At 35.9% G+C, this 15806-nt stretch overlaps 1 protein-coding gene across 1 annotated transcript; it reads right to left on the bottom strand.

The window, feature by feature from the left end:
- Positions 1 to 1610: 1610 nt before the first annotated feature.
- LOC103610254 (hyaluronidase-1-like) lies at positions 1611 to 13527 on the bottom strand. Its single transcript, XM_008594457.1, is given in 5 exon segments — positions 1611 to 1650; positions 1652 to 1937; positions 1940 to 2057; positions 9260 to 9349; positions 12607 to 13527. Coding segments are annotated over 5 exon segments (1455 nt in total).
- Positions 13528 to 15806: the final 2279 nt, after the last annotated feature.

A 15806-nucleotide genomic window follows, 5' to 3' on the forward strand; every position in this document is an offset into this window, starting at 1 on the left:
ATACAGTATACTTTAATAAACCAATAAGCACCAAATAAAAGAATTTTCCATGTAAATTTCCTTTTATGGGAGTCTAATAAGGTTTGTCTTCAGATATTGATGATTGCTAAACAGATTTCCAGGAACCGTGTTGATACTGTGGGGAAAGTTGAACCATATAGCATTCAGTATAGATTCCTTCTGACCTCTACAATTTTGCTTTTTTTAAATTTTATTTTACTTTACCAATATACAATGTAGTTGATTTTCATGTCCCTTTACCAATTCCTCCCTCACTCCTCCCTCTACCCCCTCCCACCCATCAACATCATCTCTGTTCACTTGTTTTAACAAGTTCACGGAATTGTGATTGTTGTGTCTTCTTCCTTGCCCCCCCATATGTTTGTGTTTTTATTTATTTATTTTTATCTCCCATAAATAAGTGAGAACATGTGGTGCTTCTCTTTCTGTGCCTGACCTGTTTCACTTAATATAGTTTTCTCTAAGTCCATCCACGTTGATGCGAAGGTAGTATTTCATTCTTTTTTACAGCATAGTAGTATTCCATTGTGTAGATGTACCACAGTTTCCTTATCCACTCATCTGATTATGGACATTTGGGATGGTTCCAACTCTTGGCTATTGTAAATAGAGCCACAGTGAACATTGGAGAACAGGTACACCTTCGACTTGATGATTTCCATTCCTCTGGATTTCTTTCTCAACAGTGGAATACCTGGGTCATATGTTAGATCTACCTGTAATTGTTTGAGGAACCTCCATAACATTTTCCACAGAGGCTGCACCATTTTGCAGTCCCACCAACAATGTATGAGACTTCCTTTTTCTCTGCAACCTCACCAGAACTTATCATTCTCAGTCTTTTGGATATTAGCCATCCTAAAAGGAGTGAGAAGGTATCTCAGTGTGGTTTTGATGTGCATTTCCCGAATGCTGAGTGATGTTGAGCACTTTTTCATGTGTCTGTTGGCCATTCGTATATCTTTCTCTGAGAAATAACTTCATATCCTGAGGGCAGGATATGTATTATTTAGGGATTCCCAGTTCCTGGAGGCAAACAGCTATTTGCTTTTGCATGTGCTGTTCCCTATTCCAAGAATTCTCTATCCCAGATATATGAGGGTACTTGAAGAATTTTGTGGAAAAATAGAATTAAAAGATAATACAAATCTTTCCACGAACTTTTTGAAGTACCCTTGACTTTGTGACCTCCCTCTCCTGCCTTCAGGTCATCTCCTCAGAGAGGTCTTTGTTGACCATCTCATATAAAATTTCCAGTGCTCTCTCATACTGCCTAATCCCTTTACCTTGCTTTATTATTCTCTATAGCACTTATCATCGCCAGATATATATTTGTTTATTTACTGTTTGTTTATTATTGTTTATTTCCCCACAAGAATTTAAGCTTTCAGACGGCAGGTATATTCACTTCCTTACATCCTTACCTCTACTGCCTAGCATGAAGTGAGCACCCAATAAATAATTGCTCTATTAACAAATGAAGTCAATGATTACTTCTTTGCTGTTTGTTTGTTTGTTTTACTGTAAAGCCAATACATATTTTAGGAGAGGCTTTAATTAAAGAAAATAAATCAACATATTTCTACTCTTCACAATTGCAAGGAAAAATTGACATTGTAGTAAGGGTAAAAAAAATTTCAGCAGAATCACAGATAAGCTAATACTGAGAAAAACTGAGAAGTTAAAATTAGTAGTAGGAGCCTCATTCTTCCCTCTCAAGAAATCAGAAGACTGATGGTTGCAAGACTGTCCATGCCAGCCGTAATAGCAGTGACACTCAAATCCCTTCTTCATGTCCATTATTGTCTTCAGTTGGTTGTTTTCAGACATGATGAAACTGAAGCTCTTGTTTTGGACATATTTCTTGCCACTGCATTCAGGCATATGCAGATAGGAGGAGGATTCAGGTGTTTTTGAACACATCTTCCATGATCGTTACATAGACTTTGACTGCAGAGCTTGGCTGCAGATGTCACATTAACAGCATAATGGCCCAATGGCCCTTGAATAGACTGTTGCACAGATAAGCAGGTCTCCTGTAGGGAAAATAGAGGTCTACTTAAAACACTCACAAAATGTGATTCCATTATCTAGGTGTCATTACTACCTGAAGTTCTGTATTTTGTAAGGCTAAAGAGGAAGAGCATTTCAATGGCATAATCATTTTAATGAGGGACTAAATCTTTATAAGGTCGAGTGATGAGCCATGCCTTTGATTAGGAGACACTGTGACCAACCAATTTCATGTCATTTCCAGGGGAAGATGATCCCACATTTTCCCAATAGAGACTATTCCCAAGCATAAAAAAAATTATACTAATGCTTTTAAAAAGTAATCATTAATATGGAATGACTTCTAAAAATTTAACTTTAATTGTGAAACATTTTTGGTGCTGATATTCAATATATGATAACATTAGGTTAGATTTTTCTAAAATTGCCAAGTTATCCTATTTTTCTTCTAACCTGTGTAGAGATGACAATTCTCCTAAAGCTGGTCAGTAGTCTTTTCATCCATGTTTCTATAACTTTATTATATGTGAGGGTACTTCAAAAGCTTTATGGAAAAATAGAATTAAAAGATAATATAAATATTTCCATGAAATTTTGAAATACTCCCATATATGTGTATATATGTAATTATATACAGTATGTAGAATTATTTTGTGTTTTTTAAACATTCATATAAATGTATATCATGTGGGATATATTTTCTACAACTTGCTTTTTACACTTCACATTTTTTAGATTATTTTTCGTGTTGATTCATGTAACCCAGCTTTTTCCTTTTAGCTGCTAGTCAGTATTTTAAAATATAAATATACTATATTTAACTATGAGCCAGTTTATAGAAGGTAGGATATAAAAGATCATTATTTACATCCAAATGCCCCAGTCGCTTGTACAAGGATATAGGATACAATGATAATAGGTAGGTCTGTCCTCCCACAAGTCTGCCATTAGGTGTTTCATTGATGTGTCCACAACACTGGGCTTTAACACTAGGACACATTTCTACCTGTTAATGATCACACTGTGCTGCTGAGATGGGCAAACCTTAGTGAAATGATATCATCAGCTAAGCTAAAAGAGTCTGGCTGGAATCTTGATAAATGCCTGCCTTGACCCATATAGGAAGAACCCTGGGAAAATCCTAGTAGAGTCATTAATAATATACATTGAGTTTTCTACTAGCAGTTCAATTATTTTATCAATATCAGCACTAATGCATAGTTAAAAACCAATTAATTTACAGCAGTGGCATATTTTTCAATGAGGAGTTCCCAGAACTGTGCATCCATTCAGGAAAGACTTGGGAGGTTCAGGTGGAAAGTCACAAAGCAGAATAAAGCTCATAATGACCAGTGGTTGAACAAGGTAGCATTTTGGGAAATAGCAAGTTCTGAAAATTCTGTGAGCAAAATTACTCATTCCAGACACATTCCATCTGGGCCAGCCTCTTACTGTATTTATGAATGAATGCTATTTTTAGTTGGGACAAGAATCCTTGAGGGAGTTTCTGAGGGGATTTCTAGGAAAGATGGAATAAAATAAACAGAGCAAAAAATTGAACCAAAGGAAGAAAGGAAGGGAGGGAGGTGGGGGGCAGAGAGAGAGAGAAAAGATTGAGGGAGACATAATTAAGAGAGCATAGAACACTGGCAAATCTAATCAAGATCAACTTCGGCATCCCCTGTTCTGTCCCAGCCCTTCTCGTTGAAATCCCTCTTCACTCAGCTTCCAGAATATCACAGTCTCCTGTTTTCTTTTCTTTATTTTTCCACATTTACTGGATGATCCTTTTCAATCTCCTTTACTGGTTCCTGCTCATCTTCCCCACATCTTAATGCTGGACTGCCCTAGGCTGAATTCTTGGACCTATTCTCTCCTATAGATATACTTTCTCTGGATAAACACATCCCATCTCATGGTTTTAAATACAATTCCCAAATGTGTATCTCCCAGACCTGAACTGATTGTACACACACCCATCTACTTGACATCTCCACCTGGATGTCTCACAAGCATTTTAAACTTATACTCCAATCCAATCTACTGGTTCTCGTCCCAGCCTGCAACTCTGGTGGCCATCCGCTGTACGGCCAAGGCGGATGTACTGTACCAGTGCCTCAGAAGGAAAACCCTGGTGTCATTCTGCCACCATTTTCCTCTCACATTTAATCCATCAGCAAGGGCTTTCCAGTCTACCTTCTAAAATATATCTAGAATTCAGCCATTGCTATCTAGTTCAGGTCACTAACAGCACTCACCTGCATTATTCCAATAGCTTTTCAACTAGTCTCGTACTATCTGTACTAAGTACAGTAAGCACATATATATATATATATATATGTGTGTGTGTGTGTGTGTGTGTGTGTGTGTGTGTGTGTGCTTATATATATATATAAGAAATATATGTATATTTCTCTCTAATGGAATAAATAGAAATTAATAATATAAAGGTAGATAAACCTTAGCTTTTTTACAGATTAAAAATACTCCCCCAAGTGATAATTTGGTCAAAGGGGAAATTTTAAAAATACAACTTCAAATTAGAAAATAATAGAATTAGAATAATAATAACAGTTAGAATACAGCATATTAAAATATGTTAATACAGCCAAAGTAATTCTCAGCATTCAAGGCCTAATCATAAATGCTTTTGCATTCCAATTCTTTGGTGAAGCAGTGAAGAAGTTGCAAGATGTCAACTAATGACTGAATTGTTCAAACTGAGCTTACCAGAGGTAAGAAGGGTGGGTGGCAAGGGAGGAATCAGTAAAGGGCTACGAAAAATGATTATATTGTATAATGTTAAATAAACTAATTATTATCCTGATTTGAGCCAAAAGTATTGCACGTCGGTACTGATATTCAACTCTGTACTCCACAGATATGTACAATCAACCATGTTTCAATAAAATAAAAATAAATAAATAAAGACTGAATTGTTCAAATCAGGGAATGGTGCAATGCAGAAGATGGGGGAGGGGGAGAGTTGCAGGAGGAGGGTTGTGGTCGCAGGTAACCATATCTCAGCAGTCGCTCGAGTAAGAAAGAAAGACCCTTACATGGCACTCATATTAAAATGCTTTCAAAAGAAAAGATAATTACAAACGTCACTAAATCCATAAAAATTAAGTTGCCACTCGCCTCCCCCTCAGCTCCATCTCCTACACCCAATTTTGAAGGAGCTGAACAAAAGAACTGACCATACTCCTCTTTGCCACCCCTCAGACCCAAGTTGAGGGAGTGGGGAAGAGGGGTAAGTAGTAGTAACCAACACTTACGTGGCACTTACCATCTGCTAGGTACTATTTTAAGTGCTTTATGTGTATTAATAGTGTAATTCTCATAAAAACCCTATGAGACAGATACTATTATTTTCCTCATTTTACAGATAAATTAAAGAGTCAATGATATGTTCAAGGTCACAGAGCTAGTAGGTGACAAGAAGTGAGCCTTGGGACCCAAGCAGTTCAATCCCAGGGCTCCTGTTCTTAACAACTCTGCAATCAGATTTGTGCCACACCAAATGAAAACAGATTGCTATTTTTATATTCTGTGAGACTGGATGTTTTAATTCCTGAAAAGGAGACTGTTTGTCAATACCTGGAAGTGAAGAAAAGCTGTGGTCGCAGAATTTTTGCTTAGGCAGTGGGATGTATGATCAACAGAGCAAGCTCAGGGACAGTTGTGAAAGAATAAAGAGTTATTTTATGTGTTTTATTTTATTTTTATTCTACTATCAAGAGTAGGTTGGGTGCTATACCCCAAAAATATGCATAATCAGTTATGCTTCAATAAAAAAACGAGTACGTTGGGATAATTTAGAAAAAATGGATAAATTCCTAAATACATACAACCCACCAAGACTGAATCATGAAGAAACAGAAAATCCAAAGAGACCAGTAACAAGTATGGAGATTGAATCAGTAATCAAAAGCCTCCAAGCAAAGAAAAGCCCTGGACCTGATGAATTCACAGGTGAATTCTACCAGACATTTGAAGAAGAATTAATGATAACCTTTCTCAAACTCTTCCAAAAAAATAAAATAAAGAGGAGGGAAGACTTTGAGATTTATTTGATGAGGTCAGCATTACCCTGACAAACATGCTACAAAACAAAATTACAAACCAATATCCCTGATTAACCCAGCTGCAAAAATTAGCAAACTCAATTCAATAGTACATTAAAAGGATCCCACACCATAATCAAGTGAGATTTATCCCTGGGATGCAAAGATAGTTCAACACACACAAATCAGTAAATATGATACATTAACAGCATGAAGGATAAAAATCATATGATAATCTTAACAAATGAAGAAAATGTATGCGGAAATGTCAACACCCTTTCATGATAAAAACTTTCAACAAATGAGTTATACAGAGAATGTCCCTCAACATAATAAAGAACACTTATGACAAGTCCTAGCCAGCATCAGTCAGTGACGAAAAGTTGAAAGCTTTTTCTCTAAGATCAGGAAGAAGACAAGGATGCTCACTATGTCACTTCTGTTCAACGTAGTACTGAAAGTTCTAGCTACAGCAACTAGGCAAGACAAATAAGTAATATTAATAAAAATTGTAAAGAAAAAAGTAAAATTATTCCTGCTTGCAGATACATAATCCTATATGTAGAAAACCCTCAAGACTCTACACACACACACACAAAAAAAGTTGGTAGTATATGAATTCAGTAAAGTTGCAGGATACAAAGTCAACATACAAAAATCAGTCGAATTTCTACATACTGACAATGAACCATGATAAAGGAAATTGAGAAAACAATCCCATTTACAATAGCATAAAAAGAATAAAATGCTTAGGAGTAAACTTAACCAAGGATGTTAAGCATGTGTACACTGAAACCTACAAAACACTGATGAAAGAAATTAAACAAGATACAAATAAGTGAAAAGACATCACATATTTATGGATTGGATAAATTAATATTTTTAAGATGTTGATACTACCCAAAGTGATCTGAAGATTCAATGCTATCATCATCAAAATCCCAATAGCATTTTTTACAAAAATAAAAAAAACAATAACAAAATTCATCTGGAACCAAAGAAGACCCAGAACAGCCAACATAATCTTGGGAAAAGAAGAACAAAGCTGGAGGCCTCACACTTACTGATTTCAAAATATGTTACAAAGCTATAGAAACTAAAACACTATGGTACTGGCATAAAGAAATACATATATGCCAAAGGAACAGAATAGAGAGTCCAGAAATAAACCTGCATATATATGGTCAACGAATCTTTGACAAGGGTACCCAGACCACATAATAGGGGAAGGATAATGTCTTCAGCAAATGGAGTTGCGAAAACTGGATATCCACAAGCGAAAAAAATTAAATTAGACCCCTACCTTGAACCAGACACAAAAATTAACTCAAAATGGATTAAAGACTTAACACAGGATCTAAACTGTGAAACTTTTAGAAGAAGCCAAAGAGGGAAAGCTTTTTGACTCTGGTCTTGGCAATTATTTCTTGCATATGAAACCAAAAGCACTGGCAATGAAAGCAAAAATGGACAAGTGAGACTACATAAAACTAAAAAGCTTCTGAACAGTAAAGGTAACAATAAACAGAATTAAAAGGCAATGTATGATATGGTAGAAAATATTTACAAACCGTATATCTGATAAGGGGTTAATATCCAGAATATATGAGGAATTCCTACAACTCAATAGCAAAAGCAAGAACAACAGCAAAACCACACAACCCAGTCAAAAAATAGGCAAAAGACATGAACAAACATTTCTACAAAATAGACATACAAATAGCCAACAGATATACTATAAGATAATCAACATCATTAATTATCAGGAAAATGTAAATCAATACTGCAATGAGATATCATCTCACACCTGTTAGCATGGCTGCTGTTGAAAAAACAAAAAATGTCCACTGTTGGTGAGGCTGCAGAGAAATTGGAAACCTTGTACCCTGTTGGTGGGAATGTAAAATGGTACAGCATCTACGGAAACAGTGTGAAAGTTCCACCCAAAGCCAAAAATACAACTACCACATGATCCAGCATATATACATTAATACTTCTGAGTGTGTATCTGAACGAATTGAAATCACAATCTCAAAGAGATATCTGTACTCCCATGTTCATTGTAACATTATTCACAATAGCCAAGAAATGGATAAAGATAATGTGATATATACATACAATGGGATATTTTTTTTTTCCTTTTTTTTGTCTTTTTTCGTGACCGGCAACAGATCGCAACCCTCAGTGTCGTGCCCGTACCAGACCGGGACCGGCAACGGGATAGCAACCCTCGGCGCTGCGCCCACACCTCGCTCAGCCAGTGAGCGGGAACCGGTCTGTATGTGGGATCCGAACCCTCGGCGGGAGCGCCGCAGCACTCCCAAGCAGCGCACTGTAGCAGTGCTAAGTGACATAAAGTAGTCACAGAGGGCCAGATACTGCATGATTCCACTAATGTGAGGTATCTAAAGTAGTCCAACTCATAGAAGCAGAGACTACAATAGTAGTTGACGGGACCTGGGAGTCAATGAAATGGGGGGTTGTTATTCAAAAGGTCTAAAGTTTCCATCAGGCTCGATAAAGAAGTTCTAGGGACCTGCTGTACACATAGTGTGACCAGTACTGGATTGTGCACTTCAAAGTTTGTTAAGAGGGTAGACCTCATGTTAAGTGTACTTACCACAAAAGAGTAGACTCTTAATAAACCTTTATATACAAATATTCCCCCTCCCATTTGCATTTCGTAGGTAATCAGCAAAATAAAGAATCCTTTTTGATGAATTCACCTTCCTAAGTTTGGATGAAATAATTATTTGTTTTTTAAATTTGGTATTCTTGTTCTGTGTCACATATATATTATGCCATTTAATATACCAAAATTCCTGCAGAGTAGGAGAATCTGAGATTCAGGGGGGTTAATTGACATGATCAAAATTCCATTCCTAGAACGAAAAAACCGGATTTTTCACTAGGGATGTCTGATTGGAAAGATTGTGCTCTTTCCACCTTTCTACTAACCACAGAGGTTGGTGCAGAGTAGGTGCTCAAATGATATCAGCTTGTATTTTTCACACTTCATTAAAGTCAAGTGAGCAGATAGCAGCAACCATTTGGCTCTGATATAAAAATTTTTTTTAAAAACTATACCTAGAAATATTTTTTTTAAAAAACTATACCTAGAATATATTCAAGATGCTTACAGAAGAATCGTTGCTTACCTTTGAAGAAGAATATTCATATCCTCCCCACAATATTATTTCTGCTGCCCCTAATGCAGCACTTTCACCAATTGTATGTACTAAGTCCTCCTAGAAAAGAGAAGTGTCAGGAGTAGTTTCTGCCAAACCAAAGTTAGTCTTGATAATTTAATAATAAGACTCAACTTATCAACTGTGGAAAAGAATGCATTACATAATGTTAGTTTTGTTTCTAAAACAAAGGATATAGCAGAATTGGAAAAGGTGATTCTGCTTTGGATTTTTACATTTATTTGATAAATATTTATGACTTTCCAGGCAATGAAATAGATTCCAGTACCTGCTTTGAAGGAGTGCTTTAGTGTGATTGTTGAGACAGACATATACAAACATGTAATCACTATATAATAAATTAATTTCTGTATTAGTAACACCCACAAGGCATATATAGATTAGAAGATGCTTAAGAGTGAACAGAAGAGTCTGGCTAGGCTTCCTTGAACAGGTGCAATTTCAAATGGGTCTTTGAGGATGTGAATTGTCAAGGCAGACTAGAAAGAGCAGAGTTTTATGTCCAGAAGGAAGAACAAGAGCAGAGGCTCACATGCAGGCAAGAGCACGGTCCAGAGAACTACTGGTAACTAACTGCTTGTCATAAAGTACATGGTATTTGGGGAGAAGTGAAAGCACATGAATCTTTAGATATAAGCAGAATCCGAATATAAAGAAAAATGTTATTTTCAAGTATTAGGACTTAACCTCAGAAATTTTTTCAGTACCGGAAACACAAATTTGTAACTTTGAATTGAAAGATATTTTTGACTGTCATGTAAAGAATGCAATTGGAGGGGGAGGTCAATATGTTGTAGGCAGGGACACCACCTGGAAGAAATTGTTCAGTAAGAAATGATGAGCCCTTAGCAAAAGCAATGTCAATCCTTATAAAGAAGAGTAGACAGACTGAAGAGTTATTTGGAAATTAAGATGGATACATCTTAGTTCCCTGACAGATAATAAATAGAGAAACAGGGAGGCATCCAAATGACTCCTAAGTTGGGTGACTAAGGAGATCATAATTCACCAAGATAAGAAATAAGAAGGGTATGTTCACGATTTAGGCCAAGGGCCAAGAAGCAGGAAATAGGGAGAGATTGAAGATAGAGGAGATATCCAATGGAGCAATCTGCATTCCTTCCTCATCTACAAGGAGTAGACAGTCAGAGATCCAGTGCAAAGGAGGAATGCTCAAGGACTGCAGTGGGTAAATGGCCATGCCACAGCAAACTTCCTTCTTTAGAGGAAGGTCCCAGTAATACTAGTACATGTGTTCTACAATTTGTCTAATTAATACAAGAAAGAAAATTGTTCATTCATTTTACTAAGTACTATCACATTCTTTAAAAATAAATCAATTCTCTTATTTAAATTCGAAAACTTCTTAAAGAAAATGCGAAGCAGTCAGCCAAAAAAAAAAAAAAAACAATTGAACATTGTGTAGACAATAGGTGAGAAAAACCCATACTGTTTGTTGATATGTCGAAAATGGAGAGCAATAGGCAAGCAATAAAACACTTAACATAATAATTCCATACTTTGGTGGGAGTAGAGTATGCAGCCTACTGATTTCTGAAGTAGAGCTCAGAGATGATACTTAGCCCATAATTTACTTCAAAAGTCTAACAGTACAAAAAATAGGAAAGCACTGAACAAGACTTTCACGAAGATGTGGCTAATCTCACTCTCCTGTCTTCTACCAAGATAACTGACTACGTGGATTACTATTACTTTCTACTGTTATTATAATAACATATTATTCCTGACATGTTGTAGGCATTCAGTAAATTATTTTTGAATGAATAAATATAACCTAGTTCTTTTTCCCAAAGGGATTTGAGAAAGGGACATGATTTGAGAGATCTGTTACTTGAGGAATACCTTAGTGAGAAGTCTTTGGTAGGCATGACTGATGTCTTAAAATATCCAGAGAACTGGTTTTTGAAAAAAGAATTTGATTTATTCTACGTTGCACCAGAAGATAGAATTAGAACTAGTGGTGTGAAGTTATCCAGAGACAATGTAGCTTTGACATACTCCAGAGCTTTCTAAGAATTAATATTGTCCCAAATGGCACTTTTCCTTCTGATGTAGGAAATGCCCCATCAAAAAGTGCTAAAGCACTGGTCAGGTAAGAAAGGATTCACGTTTGGGTGGGAGGAGGATTAGAGACCTCTGAGATTTCTCCAATTTTCTGCCATGATGCTATAATTCTTTATTTAGGTGGGAGGAGGATTAGAGACCTCTGAGATTTCTCCAATTTTCTGCCATGATGCTATAATTCTTTTCCTCTTGAACTTATTAAATGAAACCACATTTTGAATAATACTTAGTAATCCTGCAATGATCAGAATATCAGGTAAAATCAATAATATTTGGAACAATAGATTTTTTTCTAAAATATTTTTAAAAGAATTGCTACCTCTTTTAAATGTCCTCATCTAAAACATAAGTGGTCTAAGAAAGTGAGCTGTGTATTACATATTTAACAGCCCTGCTTGTCTGCTGGGTACTGGAATAAATAATTCTTGGCTCTCAGGTGTGGATGGAGATGTAAGGATTTTCCTATCTGATGACCCATCCAATGATTGCATCCTGATGATAATGTCCAATGTCCTAAGTGACAATTCAGCTAAAGCTTGAACATTTTCAGTGTCTGCAAACTCATTATCTTCCGACAAAGCTCATCCCTCATCTCTGTGCTGCCTGCTTTGTGTTATTTCTAAAGACAGTATTTGTCTGTATATATAAAACACTTTTAATGCCTTAACACTAACCACTAGATGGATCAGTTAACTTTTAAAGAGAAAAATCAACAGAATCCATGTTATTTTTTCAGTTAATCTAATCAACTAATGTATAAAAAAGCAATCTAAAGAAAAACACAGTAGTTTAATAATTTACCTCAAGCTCTTTTTTGTTTTTTTCTCATTTGGAATTGCTGCTATGTTTTTATGTTATTATTTATTTATTTATTTTGGGGGGGCTGGCTGGTACAGTGATCTGAACCCTTCACCTTGGTGTTATCAGCACCATGCTCTCTCCCATGTGACCTAACTGGCCACCCCATATGCTTATATATTAAGGAGCTGAATCTATAATTTCTCCGTGGTTAAAATTAATCTATCTGTTATATTATTTAACTCAAGTTTAACAACTGTTATGCAGGGAATTCCCGTGAATGCTAAGCTGGTAAAAATCATCATTCAAAAACTATTATTAAGGGAGAATAAATATCCTAAATCATTTCTTCATAGACTTTATATATCATTCTACCAAATTTCCATTTTTTATGTAACTGTACTTTTTCTTACCTGTGACAGAGCTTCCATACCGTGTAAATAAAATGGTCTGGAAAAAATAAAAATCGGTAAAACATAGTCATTTTTAGCCATTTCAGCAATTCTCATGGCTTCTCTAACTCGATAATGAACAAATTTCAAAGCATTTAAACTTGACTTCAATATTTTATCCAAATATATTGAAGGATAAAGTGCCGTGCTTTTTTCCCACAGCCACAGGAGTTGGTCATTGCGGAAAATTTCCTCATTTGGGCAATTACCTGTGTAGCTCTCTGGATTTATCCTGTAATCATAATTGTAGCAATCTGGGTAGAGATAGAAGCCCCACAGACGTTTTGGTCTCATTTCCAAAGCCAGTGTGAGGGTGATGTTCATAAAATTCCTGCCAGCATGTTCGAATTCCTTTTGGGCAACTGTTTTCACTTACCTTTCTGACCAGTCAGGATGGAGGTTTCTAGTGAAGGCTAAGGAGTGATTTTTATACATGATTCTGCTGCCCCAATTTCTGTCCCATTATGGTTTCCAACTTTGCCAGTCAATAACGACAAGTCCTTCTGATCGCCACACAGGGACAGCTTTTGCAATGTCATCGGCAGTTTTCCTAAGGTGTTTAGAAAGGCTCATATTCTGGGGTATCCCTCCATTAAAGGATGTTCCATCTTGAGAGAAATAAGGGTAATACCCTAATTCATCTGGATAAAAAATGGCAATTGTCGATCCACTCTGAGTCGCTAAAGGATTTGATAGAATGTTAAATACTTGAAGATTCTTGTTCACATTGAAGAAATTTTGACAATTCATTGTTGGGGCGGCCCAGAAGATGTTGAAAGGCTGGTTCTTGAGCACTGGAGGCATTGCAGGCTTGAGGGCTGGCTGAGTACACACGACAGAGAGCAGCAGCTCTCCTAAGCGGGCCAGCCACAGGTGACGCATGGCCTGTAGTTTTCAGCACTGTAGCAGTCTACTTAAAAGTAAGAAGGAACGAAATTGTACATGATGAAGTCAAATGTCGCTTTAGTTGTACAGTACATAATAAATATAACTTATTGTCTAAATTGGGACAGTGTTCAGAATTGAAATGTGCACCAACACTCACACTAGGCCAATGGGAGTAAACTGTGACTGTCCTCAGGAAACCAGAAGTCTGGTCACTCTATAGACAGATGTGAGGGGATTACATTTTAAAGTCTAAGTTTGAAAAAAGACTTATGAAGTTTATCAATACTTAGGCCTAATTTATAGTTTCTTCAAAACCAGGGAAAAAGATGAGTCTTTTGTTTGGTTTTTTTGTTTGTTTGTTTTACTTAAAATGAGAAGAAAAAATCCAGTGAATAAAAATTTTCACACAAATCTTCAGCTGTGCAAACTGCACCTGCTACCCATTCTCTTTTTAATTTTCTGTAACTCTGAATACACTAACCCAAACCATCCTGTACTGACAAGCTTTTGGCTGTAAGGGAAAGTGGGAAAGAAAGTCTGAATAGATTGCTATGTCTCTTTATTGATTACTGGAAAACTGACTTCTAGAACATGCCCCATTAAAAATTAACACATAGTGACATTTTTAACAAATATCAAGTAGAATGAAAGAAATAAACTGTAGTAACAGTAGGTAATACATTGTATATACTTTGAAATGCACTGGCTTCAAAAGTTTGTTCACATATTTGTTTTTAAAACAGAGAGCAGTTACCCTTGGAACTAGCATAGACAGAAATATGAAACAGGTACAGATAGAAATTACCTGTTGTTTATTATGGCTTCTGGTGCTATCATCTCTCTGGTACATCAATAAGCCTCAAATCCTGTTAGAGCTTTAATTCTATGGTTTCCCATGAAGAAATTAAACTGTATTTTCACAGTTCAATTCCAAATGAAACTTGGCTCTTGAGTCCCTTCTAACTAGTCAGTTGGGACAAAAACTGCCAAAGAATCTTCCCTGAATATAAGGACTGTCTAATAGTTTCTGCATTCTAGCCAATGAGTTCTCACCCTGAAAGCAATATGAAGTTACGCATTAAAATTAATTTGTCATATATTTTTTAAGATAAAGAAATCACAGATATTTCTATGATGTAATTAAACTCAGACTTTTTTTAAGTGTTACACATTACTGTACTACTTCTGTAGTTCTTGCAGTCTTTATTTAATGTATTAAATGCAGGAAAAGTCATCAACCAAAATTACATTATCAACTTTCAAAATACAGTATGCCAGGTCTGTAAACAAACAAGTCATAGGCTCTCTATACATTGCATTTTTTAATCAACAAATGTGAATGATAATTTACTCTTTAAAATAAATTGGATATTATTGAGACAATTGACCGTGTGAAGTTTATATTGTGGCACCAGATGAATCTCTTAAGTCATGAGAGACAGCTCCACGCACTACACTTTTATTCAACTCTGGGATATTAATATGACTCTTCCCCCCCTCTCCAAAAAAAAGGAAGAATAAACCTTTTTCTTCATCTTCGTCTGTTGTTCAGGGGAATGTAAGAATGCCCACTCTGCATAAGTATTATTCTTTGCCTCCCTCATGTCATGACTGCACATATTGGGTACATCCTTGGAAAACAACCTTTGTTAAACATCATATCACATTAAACTGTCTAGAGACAAAGAGGCTAAAATCCCAAAATACTGTGCTTTAGTAAAATCCAGTTACAGGTTTCTTTTTCTTGGAGATTTTAATCATGTTTTCTGTATGTATAAATGATACACAATCTATCTTTGTCACGAGCCTATGTAAAACTTATTATATATAGCATTATGTCAGTCCCCAGTAGGCATTTTATAGCAAATTTCTACTACCATCAAGAAATTATGCATTATGAGTCATGTCAATTTTTAAATATAATGAATTCTTTCCACACATGCTTGCTAAGATTTTATTCTTTTTTCTAGCCATTTTTGTTATTCAAAGTATACAAGTAGATACTGTAGAGAGCATATAGTTGTGCCTTGCTTTTTAAATTCGGTCTGACAATTGCTGCCTTTTAACTGGTCTATTTAGTACATTGGCACATAATGTAATTATTGGTATAGTTGATTTTAACCAGGGATTTATTTTTTCTATTTTTTAAGTTTACTTATTTATTAAAACTACTATATTTTTTTCTTTTTTACATTCTATGATGTTGTTGTGGAGCAGTTTGGGGAAGGGGTAGAGGGGAAAGGGGAAGGAAATAAGGTGGGAGAAGGAGGAAG

The sequence above is a fragment of the Galeopterus variegatus genome, unplaced genomic scaffold (assembly GCF_000696425.1).
Source record: "Galeopterus variegatus unplaced genomic scaffold, G_variegatus-3.0.2 Scaffold10825, whole genome shotgun sequence".
NCBI classification, from domain to species: Eukaryota; Metazoa; Chordata; class Mammalia; order Dermoptera; family Cynocephalidae; genus Galeopterus; species Galeopterus variegatus.